At 43.7% G+C, this 21744-nt stretch overlaps 2 protein-coding genes across 11 annotated transcripts in view; one reads left to right on the top strand and one right to left on the bottom strand.

Moving 5' to 3' along the window:
• The window catches only part of SH3TC1 (SH3 domain and tetratricopeptide repeats 1), a 34717-nt gene extending 32984 nt beyond the window's left edge, over positions 1 to 1733 (bottom strand). Inside the window, exon 1 of the mRNA XM_009936376.2 lies at positions 1701 to 1733. The gene's annotated coding sequence lies outside the window, so the exon portion shown is untranslated. The remainder of the gene's footprint in view (positions 1 to 1700) is intronic.
• Positions 1734 to 15188: 13455 nt separating this feature from the next.
• ABLIM2 (actin binding LIM protein family member 2) overlaps positions 15189 to 21744 on the top strand; it is a 150578-nt gene continuing 144022 nt past the window's right edge. For 6 of the 10 annotated variants that reach the window (XM_075420440.1, XM_075420441.1, XM_075420445.1 and 3 more), the window contains exon 1: positions 15189 to 15289. In XM_075420440.1, the coding sequence (XP_075276555.1) occupies positions 15238 to 15289 (52 nt within the window). In that variant the 5' untranslated portion in view covers positions 15189 to 15237. Of the gene's footprint in view, positions 15290 to 15549; positions 15661 to 21744 lie in introns of those variants that run through there. The other 4 variants (XM_075420442.1, XM_075420448.1, XM_075420451.1 and 1 more) reach the window with 2 other exon arrangements.

The following is a 21744-nucleotide window of genomic DNA, read 5'->3' on the forward strand; positions in this document are numbered from 1 at the left end:
TTATTAAGTCTAGCTTCAAGTTACCAGTGGCAATTATAATTATTCTAGTTTTACAGAGATGGAAATCAAGACAAAGATTATTTGCAGTCATACAAGAGTGCTATAGAAATGCTGGAGTAATAGCAAAAGAGTACAGAGGTGAGTGTAAAATTGAGTTAATTTACCCAGAAAGGATTATTCATACATATTGGGAACCTCTGGATGGTATAGGGTTACTGCCATTGTTCCTCTGTGCATCAGTTCCTATCTCAAAGACATATACAAAGAAAATGAGCACAAGTTAATGTCCATTTCTTTCCTTATATCGTCTCACCTGAGCCCCTGGATAATCAGGGGCAATTCTTCTAAATTTTAGTGTCCAGACTCTTCTAATCACTGCTGCTGTACCTGAGACAACATAGCTCTGGTAGCCCCCAAATTTTCACCCTTCTCATGCGCTGAGTTGCCCTCCTCCAGGGCTCCAAACCATGCAAGACAGCTAGCAAAGCCTGCATTGTCTTCATTTAAAGGACGTTTGACTGTCTGCAAGCCCTTGATCACCTGCTCTGCTCTATCTCCTGTATATCCCACAAGTCATACAATATCTCAGTCTTGCAACAGTACTGCCTTTAATTAATCTAGGTCATTTCCCCAGACTTGTGCTGGAGTAGTTATTTCTTCTCCCCACTTTCAACTCACATTTGTTTCACATCTTTTGTATTAGGCTGCAAACTGCTTACAGCCAAGATCATTATAAACTTTGCCCTCAGTAAATCACAGCCTTGGTCTCTATGAAATTCAGTCACAAGCATGAATTTAAAAAATCCATACTATGTACTGTATAGACAACACTAAACAGTGTTTTTTTCCTCCAGTGCTGGTATGTATTACACAGAAAGGTAAAACAAATCCGTAGTCAGGTTAAATGGACTTAGGAATCTGAGTACTCCCCAAAAATGGAAGATTGACTCCTTTATCACTGAAGTAACTTTAGGTTAATTAGCAATTCTTGGTAAACTGTGTTGCAAGCAGTACCATTGTTCACAGTTAGTCTACAAACAAAAAAGCCCTAGCAAGCTCAAAGATGCAATAGATTCCTTTGGAAGTTTTAACCCTCTCATGGTTCATTTTCTTCATACCTCAGTAGCACTCAAATATACTTTCCACTCACAGTCCAGCTCTGAATGCACCATAAATCCAAAATTTCCAAGTGTAGATACTGAAAATTGTAGACTAAATCCACAATTTCACAGCTGATTGAAAATAAGCATAAACTCTATGGGTGCTTCAAAAAAAAAAAAACAACAGATCGCAGTTAGAAGATGGTAAAAGACATCTGTGAATGTCAATACTGCATTTTGAGTGCTAGATTTGAGAGAATTTGGCCTGTGGCAGCTAATGCAGAGGAATAAAGTAGGAGGAATGCTTTTGTTAGTAAACAGCAGCTCAGCTCACACAAAACTACCTAGAAGAGGGAACAGAGCATAGCACAGGAACCCCCAGCAGGTTCTCATAACCATGGCTGATCATGTTTACACAAATTTTCCAGTCATTGCATTGTTGACACACCGAGGTATTGAACACTGCTGAAGTTACCCTCGTTTAACTGGCTGCAATTCTAACACATTGACAATAAACCTTGCAGTCAAATGCCAGACCACAAGTACTCAAAATAGAGTGAAAGACGGACACGCAGATATAGAGCACAGGAGTTCTCCTACCTTTTCCAAGTCCGATTCGCTATAACATGCCAGTAGAGAGATCCGTGCCTTCCTCAGCTCTGCTCAAAACTGACTCCAACACAGCTCTTCCTGCCTGACCTTCTTATCTTTCCTGTTGATTGCACAGCCTGGCTTGGAGGTGGCAAGTACAAAAAGTTGTCTATTAACCCATACTGTTAACTCAAACTTTTTTTTTTTTTTTAAAAAAAACATTCATGAGCATGGAGTTGAGCTACTAAAGTTCACTATGCAAAGCAGAAATGCATCCAGGGTGCTGGAATGTTCATTCACACACTCCTGCTTTTCGAGGCAATAATTTATGTTGGCATTTTGCATTAGCAGCTAAAAGGCTCCATGGGACACGTCCAGGCCACTGTGCTCAGCCAACATTGTTCAAAGTAACAAATAGTCCTTCAGACGGAGTACCAGGCTTTGTTTCCCCTTTGCTTTTGATCACAGAATTAGGTTTCTTGCTATCATTTCAGCTACAAAAACCTATCAACGAATTGTTTGACAGTGAATTCACTCCGATATGCTTGGCTTTAAACTGCAGAAGTGTAGAGCTTTGCAGATCTATCATGCACTATGGAGCCACGCAGCATTAAATATCAGTTTTGGGAATTAAGCAAGTCTGCTGTGGAATAAACGCAGAGCATACCTTCTGTATCACAAGACTTCATCACTGATACAGATGCCACATCCTAAATGACCCACAAAGGCAAGGGTGAGAGAAGCTGAAAATAAACCATCCTTTTTCAAACCTGCTTGCTTTTTGTCCCCCACACTTTGAGATGTTTTATGTTCTCTTCCTTCCTAACATACTGAAAATTTCACATACAGTTTATCAGTTATGCTACTCTTCTTACAGATAAGCACCAAGCACCCTCCATGCCATCAGTGTGGGCTGCATTGCAGCAGGCACTGCAAGAGAAGAGAAGAAGTAGCCAGTGTCTGCCCCAAGGACTGGACATCTGTTATCTCAGACATCCCTAGTTGCCAAAATCCCAGCGTCTGAGATTATCAGGCCATTGACCAGTTGCGTGTGTTTGGGTTGGCGGGGTGGGCATTGTCCTGAGACACAAACAGAGAGCCTGTGGGACTGGGTAGCACTTTGAGAACGTGGTTTGTGGTTATGGGTTGCCCCACACAGCACTGCTGCCCTCCCACACCTCTTACCAGGGGGACTAGGAAAAAATGACGCTTTAAATGCCTTAAAAACCTTAGTTATGACTCCTGCTATCTGTTTCAACGAACATGCATTGAAGTTGTTTTTAGACTTTATAAACTAGGGATAAATTACAAATCGTACTCTTATTTACCTTACTTCATCCCATCACACCATGTTAACATGAATTAAAACACGACTTCACACTGGTCAGCCAGTCTGTTCCTACAGCATGCTTGGGAACTCTCCATCTTTCCAGAAATTATGAAGGTATTCAAAGGTATTCAACTAATTGTATAAATAACAACTAACCAATCATCCCACAGGGCTTTTCTCCCACTGGAATTAATTGAAATATCACACTGTAATGCATGCAGTACACAAAGCGTGCCACTTCAGGTTCAATTGATTTATGTAGTAGCTATGACAACAGCACAAAATGCCACATTTCTGTCACCATTTTACTGACTAATTTTCTGTGAGTTTCATACACATCTAAATCTTTTAATCACATTTATTTTATTTGTATATTTAAGGACAATCTTTGGTTACATTTTATAACCTCAATTTTTCACTGGTATTTCTATCACCTCTTCTTTCATGTGTACTCAAGGTAGTTTTACAAAGAAAAAGTCATCTAACCCTATATTTTTCTCAAAGAACACCAATCTTCCATTCTCTATTTCTACAGCCCAGTCATTGTAGACTCAACCATTGATTAGCGTGTCGCTAAAATCTCAAGAAATACAACCAATTTTTATTTTAGAAAAGGGGAACTGGGAGACATGCAAGTCAGTGCAACAAGTAACAAAATAGCAACAAGTGAACTCCAGGCTCCTTAACTCTCTTCTCAATACCTGCTTAGAATCACAGCATAGTTTGGGTTGGAGAGGACCTTTTAAAGGTCATGTAGTCCAACCCCCCCCGCAATGAGCAGGGACATCTTCAACTAGATCAGGATGGTCCATCTTCCCCTATGATTTTACTCCAAAGTGTATTTCATCATGGCATGCAGTACTGCAGTTCTTGGGGGTGTATATTGGCGTGTAGTTTGAGCAGCAGCAAGGTTAACCATGAGCCAGCAGTGTGCCCTGGCTGCCAAGAAAGCCAATGGGATCCTGGGGTGCATCAAGAAGAGTGTGGCCAGCAGGTCGAGGGAGGTTCTCCTTCCCCTCTACACTGCCCTGGTGAGGCCTCATCTGGAGTACTGTGTCCAGTTCTGGGCTCCCCACTTCAAGAAAGATGAGGAGCTACTGGAGAGAGTCCAGCGGAGGGCTATGAGGATGGTGGGGGGACTGGAGCATCTCCCCTACGAGGAGAGGTTGAGGGAGCTGGGCTTGTTCAGCCTGAAGAAGAGAAGGCTGCGAGGGGACCTTATAAATGCCTACAAATATCTGAAGGGTGGGTGTCAGGAGGATGGGGCCAAGCTCTTTTCAGTGGTGCCCAGTGACAGGACAAGGGGCAATGGGCACAAATTGAGGCACAGGAAGTTCTGTCTGAACATGAGGAAGAACTTCTTCCCTCTGAGGGTGACGGAGCACTGGCACAGGCTGCCCAGGGAGGTTGTGGAGTCTCCTTCTCTGGAGATATTCAAGACCCACCTGGACAAGGTCCTGTGCAGCCTGCTGTAGGTGACCCTGCTTCGGCAGGGGGGTTGGACTAGATGACCCACAGAGGTCCCTTCCAACCCCTACTATTCTGTGATTTTGTGAAAACAAAGTTTTCAGCTTGAGGGTAGTAACACCACAAAGTTGGCCCCGGACTCTCCGTTGTCTCATTAAAACAGTACCAATCTGCATTTCAGAAATGTGAGTGAATAACCATATTGAAGATGTGAACAGCTGCTCTCCTGAAATAACTCCAGGGACCGACACATTGCAGCAAGCAGGAAAAAACAAAGGTAGCACAGAGTAGTTTCCGTATTAGTAATTGCATCCCTTATACTACAGTTTTAATCACTAGATATTGTGCTACCTGTTCAGGTCTTCTTATGCTAAAAAAATAGGCTTGAGAATACTTCTTTTTTAACTATTAAAATTACAGAAGACTTGATGGCCCTGCTTATGTTGGGTTTTCCCTGATCTTTTCGGGATTATTAAAAGAAGCTGCCAGAAGGCCAAGGAGGATGTTATGTGTTGAAACAAGACACTTCCTCTGATTGTCTCTCTCTGGCATTGCTTTTTGTCATCCTGTTTGTCTGCCCTTCTGCAGCTGCATGTTTGGCTGCTTTTCACTACAGCGGCTCCTTTTAGGAAAAACAACACATTTTAATGTTAACACCAAGTTATACCTGCCAGTGTAACTATTATTCCATTACATCTGGGGACATACCTATGAAGGAATAGTCCACTGCCAAAGGGACTAACTTTAACATGTAAGCACATTGATATGCAACTCATTTAACCATTCACGGATAACTGACAGCAAATACCAGATCTACACAAGAAGGGGTCTTCCTGCCCGGTGTACTAAAACCCTGTCTGATCTCCTTCATTTCAAGTCCACTAAATGTTAGAAAGCTTATTTCCCCTTGCTGAACCCTATCATTAAAAGATCATCTGTTTCATGTTTTGCTGAAATTAGCATTCTTCACTATTTACAGCTGGCATGACAAATTTGAAATCACACAGATACTGTTCTACTGCTTCCTATTTCATCCAGTGACTGAGGTGTACTCACTTAAGAGGAATGTAATGGAATACAATCTGTATTGCAAAGTTTGCAAAGAAACATCAGTTGAGCCCTTAGATGTGAAATCTATCCAGCTTGGAATGTGAACTCACAGTGGCAACCTTTTACTTAGCAAACTTACCTAAATAATTATATTAATTTTAGCAAGATTAGCAGCATTCATGGATTAGTCGTGTTATGTTCATGCTATGGTTGCACAGAACTTCCACAAAAATAGGTTTAGCCACATGTTTCCTTTTGATTAGCACGTTATCTCTCCACAGTAACTGCATGTAGAGTTAGCTAAAGAGTTAAATTGTTTTTTCATGGAGTCCTGTCATCTTTTCATCTGTCTGGTTAGAACCCAGATAACTTCACTTCCCCCAGGTCTTCAAAAAAAAAACCACCCCATCTTCATAGACTGGTTCACAAAGGAAAAACAGAAAACATGAAAAATATACTGCTATCCATCTGCACGGAAATGCTGTCGCCTGGTAGTCTGCAGGAAAATGCTGAGTCAAAACATCCAGCTGTTACACCACTTAAACAGCTCCTAAGCTATTTACCCAGCTCATTAAATAATAGCTACATTTACTTACAATTACCATATGTTAATAATACATGTTACTGAGCTTCTTATTCCTCAGCACAAGCTGTAACATGGAACACCTGACAGAGCTTCCTCCTAAGTTTAGCAGCTCCCGAGAGCCACTGTTACCCACTTGAGGATTTTTTTTGGCCACAGACCAAAAAGCCAACATGCTTCTCCCAAGGAAATGATCTGGGGTCATATCCAAATTCCATCAGGCAAGAAGGCTGTGATTGGATTCCCTGTTCCATCTCAGCCATGACATAGACCATAGGCCTCCATGTATTAGAGAAAGAGAAATCTTCTAAAACAGTTTCATTAGCTTTGAATAAAAATTGATAATGAGCACTTACCACTTAGAAGATGAATCATTTTCTTTCTTTACTCTCTGGGTCACCAGGATTTATTTTCTGCCCCACAGGGATAACAACCTCCCCAGATTAGGCATAAACTTTTGAGTCACAAATGGCACAGAAAGCTTCTACTTCTCAATGACCTCAAATCAGAAGCATTTGGAGAGGCTGTATTCACAAGCCTCAGTACAGGGAATGAACTTTCTCTATTTTTATTTCATTTTGAAATGAAATTAAATGCCTTCTATCTCCTCTTATCTACTGGGATTAACAAACTACTTGGTAAAGAAGGCCTCTAAAACATCCAGCCGAGCCTTGAGAATACAAGTAACACATGCTGATATGGAAGCAATAATTCTGTTCTTCAACAAACCTCAGAATATTAAAAGGTGAAAAAAAATATCTACATGTATTTCAAGTTATACTTAAACTCCCATAGAACACTTACTTTTTTTAAAAAAATATTTTTTACCCTCCACAGGCTAAAAACCCACCTTTTACAGCATTGCAGGTGATTTAAAAGAAAACAGGTACTTCCTTTTATAATCAGGTGAATTGATTTTTCATTAACAGTTAACTTTTTCCAGCTGCTTGAAGTTAGCAGGTAGAAATAAGAGTCTATTTTTAATGAAAGATTTGTAGCCTTGTTATCAATAGCCAGGAAAAGTTTACATGATGATATATTAAGTAGAGATTAATTTTTATGTTGCTCAAATGAATTTGATATCTCTTTTCCTTCAGAGAAATCTTTTCTGTGTTAGACATTCAGAAGAGGGCAGTAGTCAAGGTTTTTCCTTGAATGGGATTTCTCACTTAGGTTGTCACAGTTTTTCTGCTAGCTTTTAAAAGAGAGAAAACTGTGTCAGTGTATCTGAAAATGTTTATTGTGAGGAGTGGAGTAGAAAGCCATGGCTCCTTGATTTTAAAAAAAGAAGGGGGAGGAGCAGGGGCAAGGAATATTTAGCTCTGCTTCAATTCCTTCTCCCTTCTGAGGATTTGCATAAATGTATGCTATTTGAAATACATTTCTGTATCTCTATATACATATTCACACTCTTTTTTTTTTCACTAAGGTGCTAAAGCACTTCTGGGATGGATAAAAAGACTTTCAACAGAGAAACAGTTACAATCCTTAGCTGTACACCAAAACACTTAATTTGCAGTACTGAAATTTTACCCATCTGCTTGGTGTTTCTGCTTAGTGCTAGAAAATGCAGGATGAGGGAACTTTATTTATGGGAGTTTGAATAAACATGGAATACAGAGCTAGTTTTGGTATTGAGGAAGTAAATTTTGGCTGACTTAGCCATCCAAAGAGGAGGAAAGAAATTTCATTATGGATTCAGTAGAAACGAAGGCTCACTTTTGCCTCTGCTGATGCTCTGTGGAAGAACATGACTGAAGGAGTGCCTGGAGGACCCAAAATGATAGATAGCCACCAGGCTAGAAATGATTGAGGAATTTCAATTTATCATCCTATGATCTCAGTGTCATTTATGAGGTGCAACGCAGTTTTGGTCTTCTGTGTAAAACAGAATGGATGTTGGTGGTAGGCATGCCATGTGAGGGTTTTTCCTTTGATCAAGATAGCCCAAAACACTATCTTCTTACAGTTTGGATTAACATCTCCAGCCACCAAAATGTCTACAGTACAGAAAATCCTGTATTGATAATTTTGACTTCAACAAGTAACTGTAAAAGTCTGCATCCGTGTAAAACCAGCAAAGTTATTGGGATTTTTCCAAATTACTGCTGCCCTCTAGTTGAGGCCTGAAGAAGGGCTCACATGTGCAAAACAGAGTCCATGTTTTAGCAGGTTTATCTGTAGAGGTAGGTTACAACTTCTACTAACATCTTTCCTCTTATACATATCTTTTTAGACCACTTGGCCACAGACACCACAACTAAGTATATAAAAAGACGGTAATAAACACAACAAGCACAACACTTTCTGTTTCTTTAAGTATCCAGCCTTGTCATGCTTGAGGTAGTATTTCTTAGAAGAAGAATAAAATCTTTAAAAGGTGTAGTGCAATCAACAGTCTTGAGAAATACAAGGAAAGATTTTCTATTTAATAGAGAAAATCTGAGACACGTTGGAGCTGTTGTCAATATGGATCTGAAAACCATAAAACTCTGTATGCTTCCAGTCAGAATTTAGGCCTTGGAACCATCTTACAATTCATGGACTGTTGATTAAATGAAATAGACTTTCACTTGCCATCACAGACAATAAGGGTGTTAAGGTGTGAATGCATGGGGTGTGCTATAAGAAGATTCTTAATACATTTGAGCGTATGTAGCTAAAACCAAAAATTGTAATAAGCAGTAACACACTCTGGGCTTACTCCATTAAATGCACAGTATGTGTCATCCATTCATTATATTCAGTAATATTTTTTCCACTTCTTCCCATGTTTGGAAAAGAAAAAAAAAATGTTATGTTTCCATTCCTTCTTATTTTCTAGTTGACATCTGTGCATATGTTATCCACAAGCCTCACCTAAAATCTCGAAGTTGTCTTTTAGGTCAGCTTGGCCCAGGTCATTACATCCAGACTGGGACCTGCACCGTGCATCCTGAAGCCTGGAAAGCAGCACTGATCATGCAAGGCAGCTCTGCCGCAGACAAGGACCCAGCAGAAGCATTCGGTCATAGCTGCATTTTTCTAGGGACTGACGTCTGCCAGCCCAGGTACGTTCCCTGGCAGAGCGTGCCGAAAGGTGATGGAAACCGTCGTGCATCTTACCAAGCAAAGCCTCACTTACAGACGGTGCTATGGGAGAATTTTATCACCCAGGAAGAGTTTAATTCTGCTAGCATGATGCTGGTTTGTTTTTGTTTTGTTTTTTTTACATGCGAGCAGCATTAGAGATGCAATGTAGGATAAGCAACAGGAAATCAGCATCCATCAGCCTGTACTGCAAAACAGAGTTAAATTGACTCAGGGCCAAGGGACTGTAATGTCATCTACTTCAAGTGAGAAGCTGTAGCTTCCCATAAGGAGTAGTTTTCCAAGGAGTCACGTTTGCAAGAGATCACAATATGCTTAATAAGCATTAACCTCTCTGCCACAGGCACAAAAGGGACAGTATTATACTTCTAGCTTGTTTGCTACAGAAGGAACAAAGTTGTTTACATGTTTACAGTCAGGAGTACTGATATCACTGGTTACACAGACTGTGTAATACTGCACTGAAATACTTGCAAGCTTCATCTGCCGTTCTCAAAATTAAATTTTTGCCAATGTTTTTGCAAATGTAGTGACATTTATATTATTCATGCTTTGTCTTGGCTCTTCCCCAAACCATCCTTTGCATTTGTATTTCTGCACGTTTCATTGCTGTAACCTGGGTGCTTGTCATCCACATGTATAAATTATATATCGATGCTAATCATTACCTGCTAGACTTCCTGTCACATGCAGCAGTCAGCGATATTAAAATTTATTGGTTCTGACCAACTTCCCAAAAGCTGACTGCTGACATGAGAGAACAGTCCTTGATTGTCTCGCTGTAACAAAGACTTCTTTCATCCTCTGCCATTGTTCCCTTTGATGTTATTTCATTCTTTCTGTTTCCAAAGTTTGCCTGGGAGTTTTATTTGACCTACTGATCATAATGCATTTAGGTTTGTAATGGATAATTGATGTCTAAGTTGTAACTGCTGATACAATATTTATCTTCTGCCCATGGTGCGAGAGGCGCTTTGCATAGAAGTTGTTACAGGCATCTTGATATTGCAGTGCAGACAACTCAATCTAGTGCCGCGTTATTATTTCATTACAGCTGCTTCACGCTAATTCATTATTTATAAACATGTGTACTTCTGGCTCAGTGAATAGTTGGCAATTTATTTCCATACCCAGAATCTCGTTTTAAGATCCCAGACTGTTATTTTTCTGAAACTTCAGCTTAGACTCATATTTTGTTTACTATCAATACAACAAACACAGAAGGGTGGTAGAGAGATAACTACTATCATAGGCACAAACAGGTTACAAACACAAGCATGGCTTATTTTGGCAGCTGTCCCAGAACCAGTAATTCCCTGAAATAGTAGCTTTGATGCCAGGAAAGTCATAACTTAGATTTGAGATTCAACATAAATTTAGACTAGTTCAGGTCTATTTACAAGACTGTAACCCAGATGAAGTAGTCCAGCCCTGAATTCCCTTCCCGGGAGACATATGATATAAAAAAGAAAAAAAAATAGTAGAAATGTTTTTAATGTACAGATTTTTAGGCCCGTTTATTCACACAAAAGAGAATCAGTAAAAAATGAAAGAGGGGTCATGACAGCATGTCATTCCAGGTTCTTAGTCTTCTGTGATACAAAAGAATTACCATTTTTGAAGTAATAGGAAAATGACACATTTCTGGAAATTTATGGAACACATTTAAGGGATAATTTGTCATTTAAAACATAAGCACTTCAAAATAAATTACTATAAACTGTAAGATTACTTTTTGTCTTCCAGAAGATAGTAATCGTTGTCAGAAGACAGCACCTTGGATTGAATATGAGCCTAATAATTAGATTTCAGGTTGAAAATTGAAGAAATTTCTTAGGAACTTAAGCTCAGTTTTCAGGGCTACCTAATAGAGTTTAAAGGCATGAAATACAGATATGCACAAAAGAAAACATAATTTATATTGGGTTTTTCTGATTTTTTTTATGAGATATCTGTTTATGACATTTTTAGAAGGATTTGAACAACTAACAGTATAGTTGGCACAGACTGACTAATTGTTCTTTGAAGTTTCACTCCAAGTTGCTATTTGACCTCAGTATCTTGTGATACTATGTCAGTTTTGAACGTCAAGCCAAGGGCCAACTTCTTTTCCTTTATCAGGTTAAACAGGTACTTGAATTTGTGGTTTTCTACATTCTAGATTAGTAAGCAAATCCCTCCTGGCAACTGACTGGATTATGCTTTTTCACAGGTATTTTGTTGCTGAAGAGACAAAGGTTCTGCTTCATTTCCAGTGCAGAAGTTCTAGTTCCTCTCCCTCTTGCTGGACCCACTGTCATTGAGATACTTTTAGAAATATGACCCCCTTCATACTCAATTGGCAATGACCTAAAAAGCTTTGCAGACAATCAATCAAATAAAAGTAACAATTTTATTGTGCTGCAAGCCCATGGCCTCTCCATTGTTTAAAAGATCAGAAATATTAGAAAGAATACTTTTTGCTTACTTCATCTGGACTTTTTCAAGAAAAGCACTAAATAAAAATATTGTATGACAACTTTGCTGTGAAACTGAATTATAAAATACGAGTACTGTTAAATTAATATACCTCAACTGAATTATATGAATTTTAAAGGTAATACAAGAAAAAAAATGAAGAAAGATAAATACTTTTTAACGTGGTTAACATCACTTAAATACACAGGGAAAAAAACTCCAAACTTTCTGCATGCTTGAGCAACGCCAGCTTCTGCAGGAAATATGTATTTTGTCAGTCCATAAGTCTGCAGTATACTGAACATCTAGAAGCAGACTCTCTGGTGTAATTCTAACATCTAACATCTACTAATGAATATATGCTATATTGATTGTTCTGTTTTACATTTAAAATACTCACTCCTTTTACCTTTACATGAAGCCGTACATAATTCCAAGTTAATCATAGCAGGAAACCACAGGATTTAGGAGAACTTGCCTTAGAGTAAGAACCTGTCTATACCCATCTATATCCTGGATGTAGAGAAAAGAAAATGGGAAATATATTCTCTTACTTGTTGAGGATAACTGGGATGGTTAGCAATTCAACCGATAGCAAACATTTTTTTTTTTCCACAATAGAGCTAATGTAAGAGAGCGAGATGCATGAAGGTACTTAAGAAACACATAGAGTTTAAATACAGAGGGACAGTGAAATGCAATAGAAGTTCTTCCATAAGACTGTCCAAGTAACATTACTGAAGAAATGCTAGAAAATATTTGTATACTAAAGAGTAAACTTTTTTGCCTTGCATAGTCTTCTAAGCTCTTCCAAAATATAATGATGCTCTTAAAATAACTGAGGACGACACTGAGGATGCGGAGGAAGAAGCAGGATCATCAGGACGACCACGTGCCAACTCAGTTTCCAGTAACAACAGAAGTGGTGCAAAGCACGACAGTTTTGAGGTTGACTTTTCAGCCTTCTTTGCAGTGGCTGGACAAGCTGATTGCTTTTAAAAATGAAAATCAAGAGATGACTGCCTGCTAACCTGTGGTTTGGATTGGTAACGTGAGACCGAATCTTACAGTGTCCTGATGAGTGCATCTGCCAGTTCTCAGGGTGGATCATTGACCTGAAAGATCTCAGCTCTTTCGTCTGTGAGACTGGATGCTCAGCGTAAATCATTTAGTGTAAATCTTCTTGCCAGCCCTTTCTGGATGGTTTCATTTTGACTGTGAAGCCAACAACTCCACCACGCTTTCTCCATCGACGTCATCAAAGCCAGCTTCCTTAGTAAAGGAGTCAGTGCCTTTCTGGAGAGCAAGGATAAAATCAAATCCAGTGGAGTTCAGAATAAACTCTGGCAACTGTTTTTACCATAGATCATTTATACGGTGAATAGTGACCTCTTCCCAAGTAATGCTAATGTTATCTGTGCCATCCATGATATTAAATTACCTCCAAAATTCATTCAGGCAGGGCTTTTCTTTACCTGTTGTCACCTGGATAAGCTTGGAGAAGGTCTCTTCTAGGCAGTAGGCCTTGAAAGCGGTGATTACTCCCTGGTTCATTGGTTGGAGTAATGTGGTCTTACCAGTAGTGGAATATGACTTTTCCATTGGGTCACGGGGTCTCCTAATTAAGCTTCTGGCAGGTGGCCTTGTCCTAAACAAGGAAAATGTTGAAGTCCACCACCTGTTTCTTACAGTGTTCCCTAAAGTCTGGCACCATGTAGGCACATTGAGCATTTGTGTAGTAACCCGGGCCTTTCAGTTGTTCCCACGAGTGGTAGAAAGAACTTCCAAAATCCTCTTTCAGCCCTGGGGTTCTCGCTGCAATGGATAAGCAAAGGTTTTAGTGTGCAGTCTCCTTCTGCACTACTGCCCAGCAGAAGGGTCAAACTATCTTTTCGCAGCCTTAAAGCCCAAAGCAGTTTCCTCTTCAACACATCCAACACGGATTGCATGCCCACCACCGAGCATTTAAAGCAGCACTTCTGCATAGCCACAGGCTTACTAGCGTCGCTCAAAGATTGCCTTGAGCTCGTGACAGTTACTATATGCAAAGATAGTTCATGATTAAAAACACAAATTGCAATGATGCTGGAAGCCAGGTCTAATTGGCGTGAATGCAGAACGGGCAAGATGGATGCTGCCTCATAGCCACAACTGAGATGCTCTACACTTTTCTACTAGTGTGACAGGTAACTTACATGCACACATGGATATTCAGGCATCACCTGCGTCTTGATGAAGTTCTGCAAGGCCAACTGCAGCTCGGCTGGCAAGCTTCAGTACAGCTGGGCAGCTCAGGAGAGCTTTCAACAGCACAGGGGTGGTAGAAGATTGCAGGATGGAAAACAGGTGACAAAAGCACTTAGCAAAACATGGTGTTAAACAATCAGTGATGCAACTCCAAAGCAAATGACACAGAGCGACAGATAGCAGCGTGGTACTGAAACTACGCATCGACAGTCTTAAGGAATGACTGAGTAGAGTAGGAGTGAAGGGTGGAATTTGGTAGAGCAGTATAAATTAATGAGTGACACAGAGAAAGTGAATAGGGAATGATATGCTTGCGATCTCTTCTACTACAAGAATAAGCAGGCACCAAACACAGATAGCAAATAGCAAGGTCGGAACAGAAGCAGGTGGTTCTTCACACCACACGTGAAGCTGTAGTTGCTTGAAGCGTACGTGGGTTCAAACAACCAGACAAGATAATGGAAGAAAATCCGTAGAAGGCTCTTCAATAGGAAGAACACACACCTGGCTCGGGAAGTCCCCTCGGCAGGTACCCACTGCTGGTGGCTGTCAGAAATGGGGGGCTGGGTTGGATCATCCGATCCCGCACTGCTGCCCTGAGCACAGGTCCGCGTGCTCCCCAGCGGCAGCGACTGTCCCCAGGGGCTCTCGGTTCGCATCGGTGGCACGACGCCAGAGCCACGCTGCACTGCTGTGCTGACACAGAGCCCGGGATCACGATTCCCTGCTGAATCGCGATACGTCAGCGCTGCTGCAGAGCTCATCTCACTTCAGCTGCTGGCGCCGGATGGGCAAGTCATGTAGGAGTTCCTGGTTACAGCTATTAGTTAAGGTTTAGCTTTTAGATAACTGCCAGTGGAGAGGAGCAGAGTAAGCACGCTGACATAAACGCAGAGCAGGTCTTCAACACCTCCCCCCCCCGTTTCCCCGTGCTGTTGCTGTAACTCCCAGCTGCCCTGAGCCCAGTCTGACCTGTGCAATGCAACGCGCCGGTGTACCTGCGGCTCGCTCCTCCTGGGTTTGTTAAAACAGGTGTTTGGGGTTGTTTTTATTTTGTAAAACGTTATTCTTCCCAGCGCTACAGCAGGTTTTCAGATTGATGAAATACGGGAAGAGCTGGCTTGACTAAAGGATTGCGTGTCCGTGCGCTCCCGAACATGAAGGGTCGGTGAGTTCACCCGCCCCAGAAAGCGCTGCCTTCCCGTCCCGCACAGCTGGACCCGCCGCCAAACATCGGCGCGGCGCGGCCCGCGGCCGAGGGAGGACGCACCGCCCTCACCGCCATTCCCCGGGGACGAGCCGAGGCCCCGCACGGACGGGAGATGCCGAGGGAGCCCTCGCCCGCCGAGCAGCGCGGGGCGGGCGGGCCGGCAGGTGGGTGCGGGGGTGGCAGCGGGCTGCGGCCCTCGCCGGGGGGGGGCTGCGGCCGCACCCCTTCAGCGGGCAGCGCTGCCGCCGCAGCCCCCCGCACCCTGGGCCGCGGCAGGGCGCGGAGGGGGGATGCAGGGCGCGGAGGAGGGGGATGCAGTCCCGCGACGCCTGCACTTCCCAAGCTCCCCGCCGCGCCGCGCCGTGCCCGTGGGTGCGCGGCACCTGGTGGCGGGGGCGGAGCGCGGCGCCGCCTGCCCCGCTGCGGGCTGCGCGGCGGCGGGCGGGGATGGTGCTGGTGGCGCGGTGACCGGCGGGGAGCGGCGGGGAGCGGCAGCGGGCGCGGCCCCTCCTGCGCGCCATGAGCGCCGGCACAGGTAGGCGGGCGCGGGGTCCGTGCGCCGCGGAAGGGGACGGAGCCGCTGCCCGGCTGGGGTCCGTCGCGGTGTATGCGGGGAGGGGGGGGGGAACAGTCGCTGCCGCAGCCACGGGCGCTGCCGGGCCGAGGGAGCTCGGGCGGCCGCGGTGCCCCCGCCGCCGGTACCCCCGCGCCTCGGCCCGGCTGGGGGGCTGCTGCTGGCCGGCGTCCCCGGGGGTGGGGGGGTCTGGGTGTGTGTGTGGGAGCTCGCGGCTCCCCAGGCGGGGGTGTTTTGGGTCAGAAGCTCGGCCTTTTCTGTCGGCCGAGGTATGGTGGCGACGAGGGAGGTGAAAATCGCGGCGGCTTCACGGAGCCGTAGCCCGGATTGCCGCCCGAAGGGGTCCCGTTGCCCGGGGCGATGCAGAATGGATTTATCCTGTGATACAGGCAGAATTTGGGAACGGGCTGGGAATGGTGTTTTCCAGGGATTCGGCGCTGGGCTGCGCCGTGTGGCAGCGAGGGGCGGTTACCTCGCAGCGCAGCGTATCGCAGAGTATCACAGCCTTTAGGGCAAATAGAGGGGTGCGCGGAGAGGGGAAGGGGAGGCTTTCAGCGCTGATGGTGTGTTTCGTTTCCGAGGGTAACTGCAGCCGCTAAACACACCCCCTGCCACAGCACCAGGGGGACGCCGAGTAGCCGCCGTTACGCGGTGACTCCGTGCCGACATGCTCAGCCACATCGCACCCTCGCAGCGGGCCGGGCGGGAGCCTGGTGCAAGCGGAGAGGAAAGCGAGCTCGCTGGCAGAGCGGTGCCAGGCCCGGGGCCAGGCGCTGCCGGGGGCTGCGGCTGAAAGCCCGCTCTGGCCTTTCCTCCCGGCCGCTGGAAGCCCGGGTATCTGCATCTGTGCGATCGTGCGCGGGGACCGGCGGTGAAGCGTGCGCTGGCAGCGCGCCGGTCCCCTCCGGGGCAGGGCCCGGGCCACGGCCGATGTGGAGCAGAGCTTCAGGGCGAACGGAATCGTCAGCTGAGGAATCCCGAGCCTGTTCGCTGCCTCTGAAGGGAACAGAGATGGTTAATGCAGATGGGGACATCTGCATTGGTGGTGGTTAAACTCCAGCACCGAATCCTGTCCTCGGTTGCTCGCCTGCAATTTTGAACCGGAGAATATGAAATACTGTGACACATTTAAATTCTGTAGCCATAGAACGCAGGCTGGCAGAGGGAGTGTCAAAGTCCAAAGTTGTATCTTCATAATATTTAAAATGCTAATTAAATAGATTGTAAAGTTGTAAACCCAGTAGAAAAGTTAGTGTGTAACAGTGTAATGCAGAGGAGACTTGACACAATTCTATCTCAGTAATTGCACCAAACGTGGTGTAAATGAAATAGCAGAAATGAGCGGTGCCAAGATAAAAATAACATCCTGGGAAAAAAGAGAGTGGAAAAAACCCTTGAGAGTTCTTGGCTCTCATTTGAAAGTATAACTGGCAGTTTTAGGAGTATAGATTTTGAGTACAGGTTTAGCTTTGACGTTTCCAAATTTTTATTTTGCATGTCTGTGTGGACTATGTAAACAATTTACAGTCAATTTGCATGATAAATTAAATGTGAGTAGCCCACATCTACTCTGCAAAATCAATGGAAATTCTCCATTAACATCAATGGGATGAGTATTGTACAGCAAATTTGACTAAAATCCCTGTTTCCAAAAGATTTCCACCAAAATTACTATGGGAAGGCTGTAATTCAAAGTTTGCTGTTTACTGTAACAGAAGGATGTTTCTGGTTCTGCAAAGAACGTACAGGTGTAATGTGGTATTAAAATCAGCCCCACATGAGGTTCAAGGAATTGCTGCACTGTTTGGTAACCCAGGAGAAATCCTGGCTCTTCCCGTTAGTCCTGAGATGGAGTAAACTGTTGTGGATCTGTGCTTGTTACTCCAGGAACCTTCGCTCAATCTGTGTCCCCTCCTGTGCCGATGCAACACATCATTAGCTGTCTGAGACAAGAGAGTTTCAGGCGACCCTGCCTTGCCATTTTAACTGTCAGATGTAGCTTTGCTTGTAGAAATGTGCATATTTGGTAAATGTGACTTAGTTTGTAATACATAGATACTGACAACATCATTTAAAGTGGCCCAGTAATACATGCTTTGAAATACCATTGTGTATTAATGGACTGCAGACTCATGGTATAATTTTAAATCTAGAAAGCATATCATCATGTGCTGCGGTAAAATACAGCTCAGATGCATTATTACATATGGTGTAGTTAGGTTTTTGTACACGTGGTTTTGCTCAATATGCTCACCATTGATCTTGGCTGAAACTGTTTCTAAGGAAGAACCCATTCACTGCTTTTTATACCTGGGAGATTTACATGGCATGGCTGTGCTTTTAGGGTTCTAAATGTACTTTTATGAGTTTCTAATACGGTTATCAGTCTGATATTTCAGTTCTTTGCCATCTTGAAGTCATAGAAAGAACAACAGAGTAGGTTAAAAATTTGAGATTGAGAAAATCAGGTTCTCATCAATTCCCAGAAATAGGGTAACACGGTACCTATTATTAAGTGCAAAAAAGGGAATCACAGAGCTAATTACATACTAGGGGAATTATCTTAGATTAGGTTAAATTAAATGTCATGACACAAATTCACATGGCTATTTAGTCTTTAAACTATGATATTAGAGGGAAAAATTGATTGCATGGATCAGAGAACAGCTACTGGAGTGTCACAGCCCAAACCAAGCAGGAACATAGTGATTCTGCTTACAAAAGGGGTTATGCCGGTTGGTCTTGCAAGGTCCTGCTCTGCTGGGGAGCTGCCTAATTCCTTTTCAAAGTTCACATATAAATATACTGGTAGGAATCCTCTCTGGAGAAAATAGTATGACTGTTTCAGACTGTAGCATATTTTATAGTTAGATACAGTGTTTTGCTTTCAGCCCGTCATTTTGAGCAATAGTAGAAGAGAGCATTGAATTACTAGATATGAGGAGCAAGAGGTCAACTTACTTTGGACTTCTCCAACTAAGGAGTGTGTGCAGATTGTAACGTGCAATCCTCCAAGTTTTGTAATTAAACCAAAGTAGAACTACTTACTTTCATTGCCATTTTAGCCATGTTTCCCTTAAAAAATAAGCAGTGACACATACTGAGCAATAACGTATTGAGAGCAGCTGTGCCAACAAGGGCTTGGGGGCACTGGTGGATGAAAAGCTGGACGTGACATGGCAGCACGCACTCGCAGCCCAGCAGGCCAACCGTATCCTGGGCTGCATGAAAAGCAGCATGGCCATCAGGTCGAGGGAGGGGATTCTGCCCCTCTGCTCCGCTCTGGTGAGATCCCACCCGAAGTCCCACATCCAGCTCTGGAGCCCCCAGCACAGGAAAGACATGGAGCTGTTGGAGCGGGGCCAGAGGCCTGGAACTCCTCTGCTGTAAAGAAAGGCTGAGAGTTGCGGTTGTTCAGCCTGGAGAAGAGAAGGCTCTGGGGAGACCTTATTGTGGCCTTTCAGTACTTGAAGGGGGCTTTTAAGAAAGATGGGGACAGGCTTTTTAGTGGGGCCTGTAGTGATAGGACCAGGGGTAATGGTTTTAAACTAAAAGAGGGTAGATTTAGGCTGGGTATAAAGGAGAAATTTTTTATGATGGTGGTGGTGAAACACTGGCACGGGTGGCCCAAAGAGGTGGTAGATGCCCCATCCCTGGAAACATGATTAGCTTGGACAGGGCTCTGAGCAACCAAATTTAGGTGAAAATGTCCATGCTCACTGCAGAGGGGTTGAGCTAGATGGCCTTTAAAGGTCCCTTCCAACCCAAACTATTCTATGATTCTATTTCCTGATGGTATTTTCTTCCTCTGAAGTGGAATTGCATAGAATATATCTGATTTCTTAGACTGTAAAAAAATAGGAAACCATATCATAGGATTCTTTAAGATTTTCGGTTGAAATCATTCTTTACAGCTCTTTAGAAAAGGATTTCAGCTCAGTGTATGACATCTGTTAAATAGCATCTTGTTCTTGGGTTGTAAGAACATACAGCACAGTTACGAGAGCATGAAATAGGTTGGAAGAGATCATCAGGTGATGGTACATCAGCTGGTAACTCCTGACTGTGGGACATCCTGGCTCCAACAGGCCTTTACGTGCTGCCCCAGCTCTGCAGCAGATCTCTGGAAAGGTGGCTGGTTCTGCTTTAAAAAGCACTGGTGTTGGCTTTCTGAGCGCCGTCTGTTTCTTGCCAATTTTCCTGTTTGCAGCGCAGCACCTGCGCAGGAATGAGCATCCTCCGTGCTGGTATCCGTACACATCCGACTGCCATTTCAGTGCTATGTTAACATCAGTATGCTTTCAGTTTTGCTTCTGAGGACATTAATGGCTTAAGTACATGATGCCCAATAGTCAGCTTTGTCATAAAAACATAGAGGGCTAAGAAATGTAAAGAAAATTGAAAAATTAATAAAGCATGGCTATGGAGGTAACCTTTTCCCCCTCTTGCCTGCTTCTATGCAATGGACTGGCCAACATTCAAGGAGAAGTGAGGAAACCCTGATTTTCGTTTTGCCTAATTTGCCAAATCATTCCCCCTCTACACTGCACAGACCCCCAGATCCAGGCTTTTAGCGATGCAAAACCGTCTCTTTTGAAGGCTGTAACTTTTAAGCCCACAGCTGTGTTTTCCAGTCCTGCTAGGGACTGCTGGTGCCATTAGCTCACCTGCTGACCTTGGGTTCCCAGGCCCAGCACCCAGCACTCACAGTAATGAATTGATTCATGTGGCAGTGGGCTGTGCTGCTTGGGGCTGTTCGAAGCAGAGCTCTGGCAGTGCTCGGATGAGAGGCAGCAGAGCTGGGACTCTACACGAGCAGGGCAGCGGATGGACCTTTGAGATTATTTGGCAATTTGCTGGCTCGCTGTCTGCATCCTTAAATATAACCTTAAGGCAAATATTTCTGAATTTAGATTATTCCCTGTGTCAAGATATATTAGCAGTGTGTCAAGGTCCTTAGCTGTTATTGCTGAGATGTTGGAATTTTTTTTTCACAGCTTATTAGTTGGTGTTCGTGCTCTGAAATTGAGAAGGAGCATTGTTTTGCACGAAGCACGATTTATTTTTTCATTTCAAAAAAGGGATGTGAGAGGAATATAAACTCCGTTCAGTGAATATTTTTGTCTGCTTTAGGAGCCATTTTTCTCCCTTTCTCTGTGAAAGCAAATCATTCTTCTACTGGCATTAATCAAATTGATCAATAACTCTATTTTGGAGATTCTTCAGATTCTATAGGACAAGCTGCTTGATCTGTAGTTGAAGGAAAACAAAGTCTAAATGCAGTTGGCCATGAAAAATAAACACCCCTGAACTGCAAGACATCACTAGTGATATTTTAAAAACACTTTCATGTTCTTGTGTTCTGGATTTTTTTACTATTTAGAAACTGTTATTTTTAGAATGAAGTAATACTGTCATTGTAAAGCAATAATAAATCACGGTTGCTTCTCCAGGTGAATACGAGGAACAAGTGTGGTATCTCAGTGCATAGTAGCTGTGCACAAATACGTCATCCCGTTCCTTGGGAGTTTTTAAGTACCTCCTCCATCATTTCATTTCTGGGCTGGATGAGTGATCGGTGAGGTGGATTGAGAACTGGCTGAATGGCCGAACACAGAGGGTTGTCATCAGTGGCACTGAATCTAGTTGGAGGCCGGTAACTAGTGGCGTCCCCCAGGGGTCAGTACTGGGCCCAGCCTTGTTTAACTTCTTCATCAACGACCTGGATGAAGAGTTAGAATGTACCCTCAGCAAGTTTGCTGATGACACCAAACTGGGAGGTGTGGTGGTTACACCGGCAGGCTGTGCTGCCATTCAGCAAGACCTGGACGGGCTGGAAAGATGGGCAGAGAGGAACCTGATGAGGTTCAACAAGGGCAAGTGCAGGGTCCTGCACCTGGGGAAGAACAACCTCATGCATCAGTACAGGCTTGGGGCAGACCTGCTGGAGAGCATCTGTGTGGAGAGGGACCTGGGTGTCCTGGTGGATGACAGGTTAACCATGAGCCAGCAGTGTGCCCTGGTTGCCAAGAAAGCCAATGGGAT

This window comes from Opisthocomus hoazin, chromosome 5, assembly GCF_030867145.1.
Source record: "Opisthocomus hoazin isolate bOpiHoa1 chromosome 5, bOpiHoa1.hap1, whole genome shotgun sequence".
NCBI classification, from domain to species: Eukaryota; Metazoa; Chordata; class Aves; order Opisthocomiformes; family Opisthocomidae; genus Opisthocomus; species Opisthocomus hoazin.